This window comes from Hetaerina americana, unplaced genomic scaffold (assembly GCF_022747635.1).
Source record: "Hetaerina americana unplaced genomic scaffold, ioHetAmer1.1.p SCAF_26, whole genome shotgun sequence".
Taxonomy (NCBI): domain Eukaryota; kingdom Metazoa; phylum Arthropoda; class Insecta; order Odonata; family Calopterygidae; genus Hetaerina; species Hetaerina americana.
Window position 1 is genome coordinate 2,370,816 of NW_027286830.1, and position 14,270 is coordinate 2,385,085.

General features: G+C 36.8%; 1 protein-coding gene across 1 annotated transcript in view; it reads left to right on the plus strand.

The window, feature by feature from the left end:
- Positions 1–3,881: 3,881 nt before the first annotated feature.
- Positions 3,882–14,270, plus strand: part of LOC139689628 (GTP-binding protein REM 1-like) — a 282,257-nt gene continuing 271,868 nt past the window's right edge. The window contains exons 1-2 of the mRNA XM_071586799.1: positions 3,882–3,980; positions 5,540–5,725. Of these exons, the coding sequence (XP_071442900.1) occupies positions 3,917–3,980; positions 5,540–5,725 (250 nt within the window). The 5' untranslated portion in view covers positions 3,882–3,916. The remainder of the gene's footprint in view (positions 3,981–5,539; positions 5,726–14,270) is intronic.

Consider the following 14,270-nt stretch of genomic DNA (forward strand, 5'->3'; position numbering starts at 1 on the left):
TACGTTAAAAGGGGCGGAAAATCCATTCACGTTACTTCTCTCTTTCGAGAACCTGTCATAGAGCCCACCGTAAAAGTGAGCTCAGGAGAAGGGATGCGTTCACTTTGAAACAGTCCGCGTTTGGCTCGAGATTACCAACTCTTCATTCATTAACTTAAAATGGCCGACCGTCAGGGGACTTTCATCTCACTGAAGTGAGAGTGTATGGACTACTTCTCGTATGTTACTTACCCCTCAAACTATTTCGCTTAGGTGGCCTAAGATGAGTAAATATTCTGTCCGGATTCATATCCCAGGGGTGGTAGAATGTTTCATTGGTACCCTGATCCATACTTGGGAGTACTGCGTGGAGAGGACTTCTAGCGGTGTGCGCCGTCTGCGGTGTGAGACGCTAAACTGTGGACGCCTTGGTGTCTCTTGTCACGAGCATTCTAATTTCTGCGTAGGGTTTATCTCCATCCTCCAACAATGCCCTGAAAATCCTCCCTTCATCAAATTACCTTCATGTCCCTGATGGTATATGTGACCTCGGTTGCCGGTGGACATTACTATCTACTCTTTGAACAATTCCTTTTGAAGTATTCGACTACTAACATTAATTTAAGGGCTCTTTTCTACAACGCATACATTCGCGTCTAACAGCATAAAATTCACTGCAAAATTTTGATGCTTATTTATATTACGATTAATAACCAATAGGAAATGGAACTAGATTACAGATTTGGAAAAAGTTTCCTCATTTCTAGGAATGAAATACTGAACTGAGTTGATCTTAAACGTCGACGCTGAGATCCAATTAACTTAGGCTTAGTTTAAAACAAGAATTTCTTCATTTCCACATGTTGAAAACTAAATGCATAATTTTACGTCAGAAATTCATCTGATCTGATTTGAGGTGGAATGTCGAACAGAAATTTCATAAAAGGGGAATATCACAACGTGGTTCATAAATGGCCGTATACGTAATTCGCATACACATGCACGTCATTAAGACCCATTGAAGCCATATCAGAAATATAGCATGAGTTTCTAGTAGGGTACAGAAAAACCAAATATCAATGATCAAACAGAAGTCGATAAGGTGACAATAGAACTGACGAAAAAATGATAAAAATGCTAAAAAGTGTTAAAAAATAAATTTCATTAACTCCCACCAATATAAAGTTTACGAATCACTAATGATGAGATATTGGATCAAATTGTATATTATTGTTTTGAATATTTCTGCTACCCTTTCATAATTTATTAAAGACTTAATATCAAAACCTGGATTTTTGGGTTAAATTACCCTATCTTATGCAATTATAAACTTTGGAATTTCAGAGCGTATTACATGCTACTCAATAGGTTTCAAATTAACAACATGAATGTAACATGAAATCAATAAGTCAAAGTTGGTGTCCTAAAGATCATGTAAAGAACAATGAGTGAGCAAACGTCATTATCATTCCAAATCTGCTTTACGAACAGAAGAGAACATAGCTACCCAGGGATCGTACATCTTTTCCTAGTTAATGTCAATTCTATTCCAACAATATGGCCTCCCGTCTAATTTTATGGATGCTTAATTTAATTTTTAATATTTGACGACTATGTGTACTCCGTAATGTTATTAAATGAAGGGAATTGTTCCCAAGAATTCAAAATCTAGGAATAAATACGAAAGCACTAGGATAATGAAACAAAATTGATTTCACGAACAAACACGATAATTTGGGGGTCCAAAAAATCCAGAGAAACCCTTCCAGAGACTAAAATCTTAAGACTTCACAACTTCATTATCTGATTCGAAAAGTTTGTTCCGAAACGTGGTTTTCGGGAGTGAGGTCAGTGGACAAAGACATTTGCCTTCAAGGGACAAAGCCTCTGTGAGCACTAAAGGAGGCCTAATTACGCAAACTTTTAACTGAGTACATAATTCACTTTCCAATTCAACCTTAGTAATCATGAAGATTGTTCCGGAAGCTGATTATTTCCTCCTTTATCACAGGAATACACTCCATTATCAGGACTCAAAATCTTTTGAGATGCACAATCAGTTAAAGTCGGGTCAGTTTATTCTCCAAAGAGTTTTTCTGCTAAACAAACTTCTTACATTGGAAATAAATTATCTGTTAAGGTAAGAAAACGTTATCGTGGGCGATGCAAAATTAAATGCGAAAAATTACTCTAACAACGATTTCCGGTACTTTAAAAATGTTACAATAATTCAATTCCTGAATAATATAGATTTCGAAATTGAACAATTTTGTTCAATCTTACAATACTGGTTAAATGCTTTTACCTACACGATACTATCCCTTATTAAATATTTCCATGTTCCATTAAAAACCCTTATATATAATTTTATGCTCTTCAACTGAAGATATAATAAAAAATAAATCAAAATAAAATGAAGTTAATACAACGTAATATTCTTATCACACAAATGTTGAATACTCGGTATTTTTGAAAATGAGATGTTTATACAATTATGTTTTAATGAGAGTTTTATACCATAAAAATAATAAGAAACTGAATGGATTAGTACTTTTTAATAATGTATGATGAGAATCCCACCAACTTGGCTTAAAGAAAATTTTCACATTAATTTTACAGGTAACTGGACACCGAAAGAGATGTAGTAAGAAGACCAGAATGGACGCCCAAAAAATAACTCAAAAATAAGTTTAGGTGCGTGAAAACTGTCGCAGCAAACCACTTCAAGAATCCATGTAACACTATCATGACCCTCATAATTTAAACTTCACCACCAGAATTACAAGACCAGCAAAAAAATAAAATTAATGATTGAATTCCAAGATACAGCACTAATAAGTTGGATAAAATAGTGGATACCAGTTGCAACAAAATACCATAGATCCCAACGAAGGAGGACACTTGCATTGAACATTGTAATAAAATAGATTGACTCTACTTTTAATAACTATATGAGGGAGGAATACTTCGGTGATAATATAAGCAAAAATATTCTCTGGTGAGCTGGACAAAATATGGACTGACAAAAAAATTTTCAGATAATATTCATGATTACTTCGTCAGTACGAGAAGCTGATATCGAAGGCTTTAAGAGCAAAATTACAAAACGCTACATGGGAACCGAAAGAGAAAAGACACCAATTATCACATAGAGTATCACGGAGCAAATCAACGCCGGAAACATTCCTGGAAAAGACGAAACCCAGAAGCCTTGCAGGGACAAACTCTCGGAGCGCCAAGTCTGATTCTTCCTTTGAAGGAGCTACCTGGAAAAGTTTCTTCCGAGTTCCCGCTGGCTCGGGGGCATACGAAGGCCTCTCGGATCCTCAGAAACTCACCCCTCAAACCCCCCCTCCTCACACCCACACATTCAACTGAGCTGAGCTGCCGTATCTTCGCGAATGAAACGGCATCAGAAAGGAAGAACGAGGCAAGTATCGAGGTTTAAGAAGAGTCCACTCCCCTTCCGAACGTGAAACCCATCTGTCGAAGGCGCAGCCGCCAGCTCGCGACCTCTACGCCTTAGCCCCACCCACTGACCCACACCCACGCAACTAAACCTCCCTAAAACTCCCTCTCTCTCTCTTTCCCCTCGACACCATCCCCATCCTCCTCTCCCGTCCGACCCCCGCCCCAACCACCCACCTCAGCCCCTCTCCGCGGGGGCACCAATCCCTCCAAGCTGTCTGCTCGGGGAACGCCGCGCCGCATGGCAGCTGGGGCGGTCAGCCCCTCTGCTATGACGGATGACGTGTGGGAGGCGTTCTCCAACCACTCCCCCGTCCCGTCCTCGCCGTCCACCAAAACCACGTCCGCCTCGTCCTCGTCGTCCACGGCGTCCTCATCCGGCGCCTCGACGGCGTCCACGGCGGCCGCCTCGTCTGCCGCGACGCTCAACTGCCGCTGCCGCCGATCCACGTCCGACCTGACGGATCTTATGGAAGAGGAGGACCTGGCGAGCCTGGCGTCCGCGAGCTCGGTTGCATCCGTCAGAGGACCGGGTGAGTGCCAATGATTAGAAAGCGGGGCGAAACGGAAGTGATCTATGGCCCCCGTTAACTTCCGTAAAGCACGAACAAATTTAATAAGGCCACGTGCTGCCATTCGGGTAGGAGGTATCACAAGGGGGAAAATTAAAGAAGGCGAAATATTGATCTCGGTGAAGGTTTTCGGGGAATGGTAATATATTCCGCGTATGATGTATAGAAAAAAACCTATGTTTCGCAAGCGATCCACTCGGCTTTTTCTAGGTGAAATGCAAATGGCTCCGCTATTAGATATTATATTGGTTGGCCAGTTCCCATATTCAGTGGCCAATTGGTCCTTCATCAATTATTTATCGTTATCATCGATTATTTTATTTGTTACTGTTTAAGACAGATTTTTAATTGTATAACAGCGGCGAACCGTCTTCTCTGTTGAAATTGTCGGGTTTATTCATAATTTAATTGAAATTTATCCGTAACCTTATCATAGAAAATAAAAAATACGACTTTACCAGAAGAAATTGACTGGAAAGTTGGAGATAGTGTTTTTTACAAACATTATACGCGGGTGAGATACCAAAAAGAAGAAGTTTTTATGTTTCGTTATAGCATCGCGAAAATGATTACAAACCACTTATTTCCCTCCGAGGAGTTAAACCAAAGTTCACGGTCTTAAAATCTGGGATCTAGAAGGTTATAACATATTTAGAAAATACTAAGATTTAAAGAATCAAACACATTTCTGTGGGCCAACTCTCAGGTTTTATTTTGCACATATGTTTTATTATATTTTTCCCATTATTAAAAATTACATTCCCGCGATTACGCAGTATTTGACTTCACTGACTCGATCAGGATTTCGACGGTCAGCGTCATCACCAGGGACGATGACAATGAACGTCAAAACATGGGTCGTGTCTCAATTAAATATAGCGCAATTACATATTTTTATTTTTTCATTTCATCAATCAATCAATCAATTTATTAAAATCAGGTCTCAAAAAAACAATTATTTTTGCTCGGTTGATATTAAATTATCTAGTTGATTGAAGTCAATCTGTGTTCACAAAACTGTTGTTTTATAAACAACAAGGTCAATATTAAAGTTTAAAAAAGATTTCTAAGAAAGTATTTTTATGAAGGTAAAAACTATGCTTAATTTTTGTGAGTACCATACCCTGCAAACTGAAATTTTTTGTTCGCAAACTTGGTTAAATATAAGGAAACTTGAATGAAGAGAGAGATAATGATTCTCTCTTTCACACAAAAAGTCAACTAATGACATGTTTACGGTTGAATGCTTTTTGATTTGACATTAAAATTATAGCTATAGTTAAAATAATGGTCTGTGGCAGCTTTATAGACGATTCTAACATGATTCTGCATTAATCATTTCTTTCTCACCGTTTTTCATAGACCATCCTACTAATATCCTATACTTTTACATAATTTGTTGCAAAAGAGAAATAAATATCAACATTTGATATAAAAATAAATACATTTTATGGGCTCGCTGGGCTGAAGAAAAGTCCATTATCTTTCACGCCCCTTATTTCTATTGCCGTGAAAATCAGGGTATTCCTCGAGACCAACCTCACCGAGCCCTGGCAGTCACCGTGGCAGCAGGACCGGACTCGCCTACCTCGCGTCACGGAGAGGCAGCCGGGATTCGCAGGCCTCGGAAGACTTGGGGCCGCTGGCATTCGCGCAGTCGTCGAGAGCAACGCGCAGGCGCACTTCAAACTTCCTCGAACTGCCCGGTGAGTCGAAAAATTCCATTCCCCGCCCCAAGTGGGTCCTCGAATGGAGGCCCACTAAGAGGCCAAACGATCCATCTACAGGGCCATTCGACCGGAAGATATTATCATATCGATCAACCGAAGTTGTTGGTGCCGGTGGGAATAAAGAAAAGCGGAAACCAAACTGGAAGCGTGGAATAAGTGCAATCTTGGGTATTTTTATATGAGAAACCGTGAAAGGGCAAGCAAGCGTTTTAAATAAATGTGTATTCAATATTACGCCTGCCCTACTCCTTTATCTGCTTCATGCATTTATTACGAGGGCCTTTAGTTCTTCTGATATAATTCTCCATCAGCTGTCTTATGTCTGCTGACGATATGTAATACTCATTCCATTGTCCTATCCCTCCTGACTCAGTTTTTTCCATTTTTTTCTACCACCCTGCATATGACTTGGTTGAACTTTGTACAATCTATCTATTCATTCGATGAAAAACCATCTAATCTAGAACCATGTAATTATTTCCTCCAACTCTTACCTGCTTTTTATGTATCAAAATCTCGCAACCTTTCAAATTTACCCCGCCTGTTTCACATGTGTTTTGAGGTCTCGTTAGACACTTCTTTTGTGCTGTGATTAGATTTAGTCCTTCTGGCATATTGCCTTTCTGTCTTGTGTAGTTCTACGCGAACACTATCATAAATGTCTTCATTTCAGTTCGAAATATTAATGTTCTCGGTCTAATTTCTAGCTATTAATTTCAGCACTATGATAAACTAATCATTCTCAAGACAGCAAAAATTAGCAGCATAAGGTCATACGGAAATTGAGAATATTTTCAAAATAAATAGAATTATGCAATAAATAAAACAAGATAACTCTTTAAATTAACTATTTGTACTCTACATTTTTCTCTCGTGAAGTTAATTAAGTTAAAAGTTTTTTTTGCAGAGGTTAATGAACGCCACCGTTAGTCATACTCATATAGATTCATAGATTAAGTCATAGATTAAGAATGGTTCCTAAATACTACTGTGCATCCTCGTGGATTTTTGTTAATTTATCATCTTTTCTTGGTACCTACATAGTAAACGGAATATATTTTCTTCCTAATATGTATGCATGTATGCATACGTATACATATATATATATATATATATATATATATATATATATATATATATATATATATATAAACATACATTAATAGAAGATGACAGGGTGATTGCTCATAGCAACAGTATAGATGATTTTGTCGAAGTGACACGGAAGTGTCGAATAAAAATTTAAACAGCAAAAACAGTATAAGAACACATAAAAAGAACACACTCGTTATTTCTAAATAATTTCAACGGAATTTAGCTCCGCCTTCCTCGGAAGAAACAGTAGCACTGAAATAATGGTAGTATATATGTATATATATACTATATATATCTATCTGTGCGTGGAGGGAAACGTTGGTGCAGATAATGCTCTCCTTGGGGAGAGGAGACTTTTCGGAGGGTCATCTGAGTATTTAATTTTTCATTATTCAATAAATAAATATGTTTATATATATATAATATACTATTATATATTATATATATATCATAATATATATAAACATATTTATTTATTGAATAATGAAAAATTAAATACTCAGATGACCCTCCGAAAAGTCTCCTCTCCCCAAGGAGAGCATTATCTGCACCAACGTTTCCCTCCACGCACAGACTTCTTCCCTCACCGAACCATTAGGTACCTTTTCCTCACCAAAATCATTCTTATATATTTTCCCACGCGTCTTGATGACGAGTTTATAGCCGAAAATGAGTACAGGAACTTTATATGAGCAGTTATCCTTTCTATCAGCGAATGACAATTATAAACGATAAACTTGATACCTCACCAATGATACGTATTCAACAAAACCATTTTTGTTTGAGTTTTGAATGACAAATTCCAATATTCTAGTGGTGAGATCAATATTAAATCTATGGGATATCTACATTCATTTTAGTCACAACGAAAGCCATTACCTAGTTCAAAAGGTTATATTTAAAATTTGCATCGCCGAGATTTGAAACAACTTCCACTCGATTACGTAGCCCATCCGAGATGCCCTCTCATTCAAAACTTTACCGCTAATAATCACCACCTTCAAAACATGACATCCGCCCCAACAACTCCTCTAACTTTCCCGTTCCCTCTGCGAGACTATATTGCTCAGCGAATAGAATGAAGTTTTCTTGGCAACCTGTTGCACTCATTCGGGCCCACCTGTGGACAATTGAAAAACTTTACCTGTTCCGACCATGAGGCTCTCTCATACTTGCAAAACAACAGCAGCGATGATTCCTTGATTAACGAGTGAAACATACACTCTTTTCGAGTTTGGGAGAGTCTTTTAAGTGCGTGCAGAAACTCTTCAAATAAGAGTGCACGCTGTTCACACCAATGCGAATACATATGTCGCCTCAGTTTAATTTAATTTGTCCTTGCCTATACTTTTTTCTAATAGTTAAATGACTTTTAATAACTTAAGTCGCAACAAAATGGCTTTCTTTGCTTACTTTTTAGGGCCTTTCCACTTTTCAGTGGTTTCCCTGCGTTTCTACCACCAGTCTTCTCGGCAATTGTTATCATCCCCTTCCAAGTCTCGACACTTCATTATTAAGGCTGTTTCTAATTTCCTTTACCTTATTCATTTTAATACTGAAACCTCTAATATAGTTAAATTAGCCATTTTTTCCTACACATTCTTTTAACATGGTAATACTATATGAGAGCTCGTCTCCGGATTAATTCTACCACTAATTCTTACTTTCTACCACTAAGTCAATTACTCATGCAAAATGTTATTTTTTTTCCTTTTTAACGTGTATATTCTGGCTCCTCTCCGTATCCCCTATATCTCACCGGCTTATATTTTACTGTACAAGGGGTTCTCTCAAGCCGAACCGTGCCCCATAAGTCAGTTTACTCATTACTATTTTTTCAAAATTCTCTTCGTAAATCGGTTAAATATAACTGTGATCCATAGAACCCCATTCAAAACTTAAATTTCTCCTCCAGCCTGAAGAAGTAGTATACAATATACGTGGTCTGCCCAAAACATACGCGAACTGGCGCTATATGGCGGTCATGATGCGAGCTATAGCCCCGCCCACTAGCGGCGCTAGTTGCTTGAGGCCGCCTGTTCGTGGCGGATCGTCGAGCTATGCGTATGGTGCCAGTTATGTCTAGTTCCTCTTGTCCTTGCTTTTACTGTTTGTCGAAAATGGAAATTGACGAAATCACGGAGCAACGAATCAGCATAAAGTTTTTGGTGAGGTGCGGTAAAAGTTATCAAGAAATTACTGAAATGTTGACAGCTGTTAACGGTGATAATGCTCTGAAGAAAACATCCGTATTTTCCATCTTTTCCATCTCCTTCTACCGCCAAATATTCGGGTTTTTTCATCTTTATTCAAAGTTCTCCTCATTTATATGATTCCAATAATTTTCTTAGCACAAACATAGAATCCCAATGGCCTTGAACAATCAATATCTGGTCATTTGCGTATAGGAGGTAGCATATTTTTATTTAAAACACTGATTACTTCAGATGAATTCGCAAACAATTCTTCAACCATATATTTGCCTTCATAAATTCTGTGTCATTCTGTCAAATTTCATTTTTTATATCTGAAATAAAAAAATCTGGAACTAACCTATACCCTCCACTTCAATATTTCACTGAACTTTTCTAGATCGCTCCAAAGTTATTTGGCCATCCTATGGCAAAAAGCAAAACAATAACTGATTGGAGGATAAGATTAGGCAAACGTAGGGAAAGAGGCACAGAGAGGGAAGTGCAAAGCGTAAACAATTCGACAGTTTATCTGTAGATAATTCTGAGGCATTAATTTGAATGATCTGTGATTTTAAAATTAAAGCTGTCGACGAAAATATCACATGCTTCTTCATCCTAGCTTAGAGCTTTTTTCTAAAACTTTCAAAAATGTAAGAACAAGAAATATTCCATCGAATTAATCCACTAATCTAAGTTAGCTACATAAAATGTAGAAAACAAACCACTAAAATATACAGTTACCAAAACAATTAGCAAAAACGATTTGAATTTGAAAATATACTGAAAATATTAAGCAGATTGGAAACGATTACGTCTCAAATGGCCATCTAAACACTCCAAGCTTAACACAATATACTAAATGACCGAAAGGAAACAGTTAACTTAACCATATATCAGTTCGAAAATATATAAAACCTCGGAAAATGGGCAATGATCTTCCAGGCAGATATTAATTTGGAAACAGCAACTAAGGAATGTTCAATATACGTCGAGTGAACTGTTATATTCATCCACATACACCTATCTACTCTTTGAGTCAAAGAAAAAACGAAATTCAACCAAAATCTACGAATTTTTACTAGTTTAGCGTAAGGCAACCATAAACGTTTCCTGGTTTCTCGTCCAGTGTTGAACAAATATGTACTCACAAGAGGTTAGGGAAGCGTATAATATGTGTACATTCGGTGGGATGTACATATTGGGTGGGATGACATAATTTTCACTCGACCACAATCCTTTAAGGGATTCCATCAATACTCCAGCCGCTCAATGATTCCCCTTATGATCAATTTACTTAATAATGGTACTCAAATTTGTATTTACAACAGAACATATTTTAATCCCTGCAAGTAACATCTATATTATGATATATCGTAATGTACTAAAAGAAGCCTTACTGAATATGTTTTTCTGCTCTATTTCTTACGATCTTCACTTAATAGTTATATTGGTTCATTAATTCTAATGGCAAGCGAGGAATACTATATATATTTCACATTCGTTACGACTATTTCAGCATTATTATTATTCGGAAATAATTGAACTAAGAGACGATATGAAATTCTAATTGAATAAATACTGTACCATTAAATATAAAATAAAATTAGAGGTAACTGTACTTCCACTTGTTAATGAATAACCTAAAGATTTAACGCATCACTAAAGTTTTAAATTCTATAAGGAAATCAAAATCAAAATGTACTGTGGTCATGAGATGGAAAAAAAGATATATCTATGATATTTGTTTGACAGAGAAGGTAATAATACCCTAATAAAATCTTGATTGGTTATTTTTTTCTCGCTTGAGCGGCACCTGCTTCCAATCAAACAGCTGATTGGATTTGCAGAACAAGGAAGATTATTTCTCAAATTTGTATTTCTTTTGGTGGTGCTTATTTAAACAACGTAATTAAAATATAGAAAATGAAGTAACTCTAGTGACATACCTAACTGTTCTCTCTTATTGTACACATTTTTATGAAATTTGTCAAGCAATTAATTAAAAAAAACAGTCGAATTATACTCTAAATAGCGATTTATAATGTATACATAACCTGATCAGATCGCTTTTCATCAAACACGAACTATTAAGCTAGGCTCTAAATACTGAATTCAAGTGCTCGTTGACAAAATAAATTATCATTGGTACCAAACATTGGGAGAAGAATTATCGCACCCTTGCGTGTACCGCGCGTTTTATGAATAAAGTAGGTCTATTACCATTTTCGAAAACCCAAATATCTCATTATTGGTGGTTAAAGTTTACACCCAGTGCAAATGTGATTGAAAGACAAGGACTACTCAGATTTCATGATTAATTTCAGAATCAAACGTAACGGGATGGAATAGTTATTATTTATTCGGTAAGAACAACAGAATTCCTGGTGAAGACGGCCTTAGCTACCCACATTTTGGTGGTGTCCACAATAATTCACTGTTCCTTAAATGTAATTTTGTTCCCCTTCAGATTTTGGTCAATAATGAAATCCGATTTACAAATATGCTTTAAATGGCGTACGCTTAATTTAACTAAATGATACTTGATACACATAATGCCAAACCGTAAATTATTAAGAACAAGAACACTGAGGATAGCTTACGTCGTGTATCATAATTTTTCTTACCATTTAAGAATGGCGAATGAATACACAAGTATTTAGTCTAAAGAACTAATTTCTCAGTTACCCATGAGCAAATCTTACCATCTTACCATTTAAGAATGGCGAATGAATAAACAAGATTTAGTCTAAAGAACTAATATCTCAGTTACCCATGAGCAAATTTATGATTTAAGAGACTTCGAAGATTTTTTCCTTTAAAAGCGAAAAATACTTTCATTAATGACAGAATTGTTTAAAAATTTCTACGTAAATTACACTAATTTCAAATCATATAATAATACCAAAAACGATCTTAGATAGGTGCTTAAAAAGGAAATAAGTGTAAGTATCACGCGTTTTTCTAAACATGACGATGGAATTCAAGAGAAAAATATCGGGTTATTCTTATATTCCCATCAACGTGGAAAACCATTTTCAACTTTTTATGTTTTTAGGAGTCACCATTATATTTGCACAAATATTCTCTTCCATCTTACCAAGCAAAGTCGTTTCCTTAGTTTTTCGTCATTATCCTAACAAGACCCACGATATATATATATTCTGTCAGCGTAAGACGACTTGGATGCAAATATTTCCTACTGTGGACACAACATACACATTCTTTGATACACTTCCCAGTTCCCATACTGATTGCATGATGTGGTGAAACTAAAACTAAATCAAGCCATTGAATTCGAAGAACAGGAGTATGAAATGAATAGAAATTGAGTGATTTATCACAAAGCCACCTGAAGGCGTTCGAGTGGAGAATCGTCGCTATCAGAGCGCGATTTTCCATGTTTTCGCGGTAAGAAGTGGCAAAAAAGTTTGGATTACAATTAATTAGATTTTTCAGTGAAAAAATTACAAGTCGAACGTGTCTGGGTTTAAAATGAAGCCTCTCAGGTAACTTAACCTTATTAGCTTCCAGATTTTATTACGTAAAAACTCCTGGAAGTTAATGTCTCTTTGACACACATTTACCTACACTATTTCATTTCTCCACTGAAGGCGGTCACCTGTAGGCGGAATATTGGCAGCTTTCCAAAATGAATTCATTGCTATACGATTCCTTTCGCCACAAGCCGAGGGCCTATTTGTTATTATTCATCTGCGCTAATGTAGTGAGTAAGCCGCCCACCTCCAATACAAAAGCACATTGTTTACGTCACGCTTCGGAGATATGCGTCTTGTAAACCCCTGGTGGTCCTGCCGCTCTAATCCTCATTAATTGCCAGAAGTGACTCATTATGACATCAGAAGCACTGGGGCCACCAGAGTAGGAGACACTCATTTTTCGAATTTGGGGGGAATTAGTATTCTTTCGCTAAAAATGATTGAGTTGGTGAGAGAAGTCATTTTTTCAATCTGACGTTGTGCGATCCGCTATAGCCGTGCGACAGGGGTCAAGGTAGAAAAATACCTGCATTTAGTGGACTGAAACAATCGTCTTAATTACTCATTTTAAAACTCTCTGGGTGTTATATTTGGACGCCTTCACAGAGATACCGAAGCTTGCTTGACGGTGTGCCTCAGCGTCCAGCGGTGAGAAAGTAGTGCCCCGGTCCTAATTCGCCTCCATCCCACCGCCAACACACCCTATCCCCCTACTGATACTAAACACCAAGGTCATTTGGCAACATAAACGAGTATACTGGAAGGCATTGGCTTATACTGAGATACACTTTTAAAAATAAATCATGTTTACCACAAATGACTTTACCCCAATCATTATGGGATATATATAAATAAATAAATATATATATATATATATATATATATATATATATGTATATATATATATTGCTCGGATAACACCTTTATGGCGTTCATATTAATAAAATGCTTGACCAAAACGAAAACAACACATTTCAATATTTCGGTGGTCCCAGCCGCCTATATCAGTGTAGGAGGAGTCTCAGAGTGAATTATGATTTGTTATCACAATTGCGGTAACATACTATATTTCAAAATTTAGTTGAAATGTTGTTTTTTTTATTTTATCATGCATATAAAAATCCTCAGAATGTGTTTCCTCAGCAAAGTAATGTTTTGCGTACGTTTTTATATATCTCTCAACTTTAAAAAATAAGTGTCCCTCTACCACTGGAAGTACTCGCATATGACGAAATCGTTAATGTACTTACCAAGAATCACGTGCCGGAAACAGAGCAGCAATCGGCCAGGTTACCAGATGGCCAGAATACCACAGCGAGGATGGCCGCACATACCAGCGGTTCTGGAATGACTGAAAAGTCAATCCTTATGGTCTCGCAGACAAATACCACAATTGATTTTACAGACGTAGGTATAATCGTTAAAAAATACTAATCACATATTTTCCCTACATGTGATCGATATTATTATTAGAATCATAAAGCAAAACTTTAAAATAAATCAACGCTGTGGCACTAGATGCACATAAAATGACAACATTTAGAGACTATGCCTACTTGAAATAGAAGAAAACATTATTAAGAACCTAATATATCTCATTAACACATTTTATTATCATATCCGTTTAAGAAATGTAATTTTATCCAATGGCCTTTATGTTGCATCAGCTCGAGTAATTAGGGTTGCCAATCATTTCTGGCAATACGAGAGATGGAAACTACCGATAGCCGATAT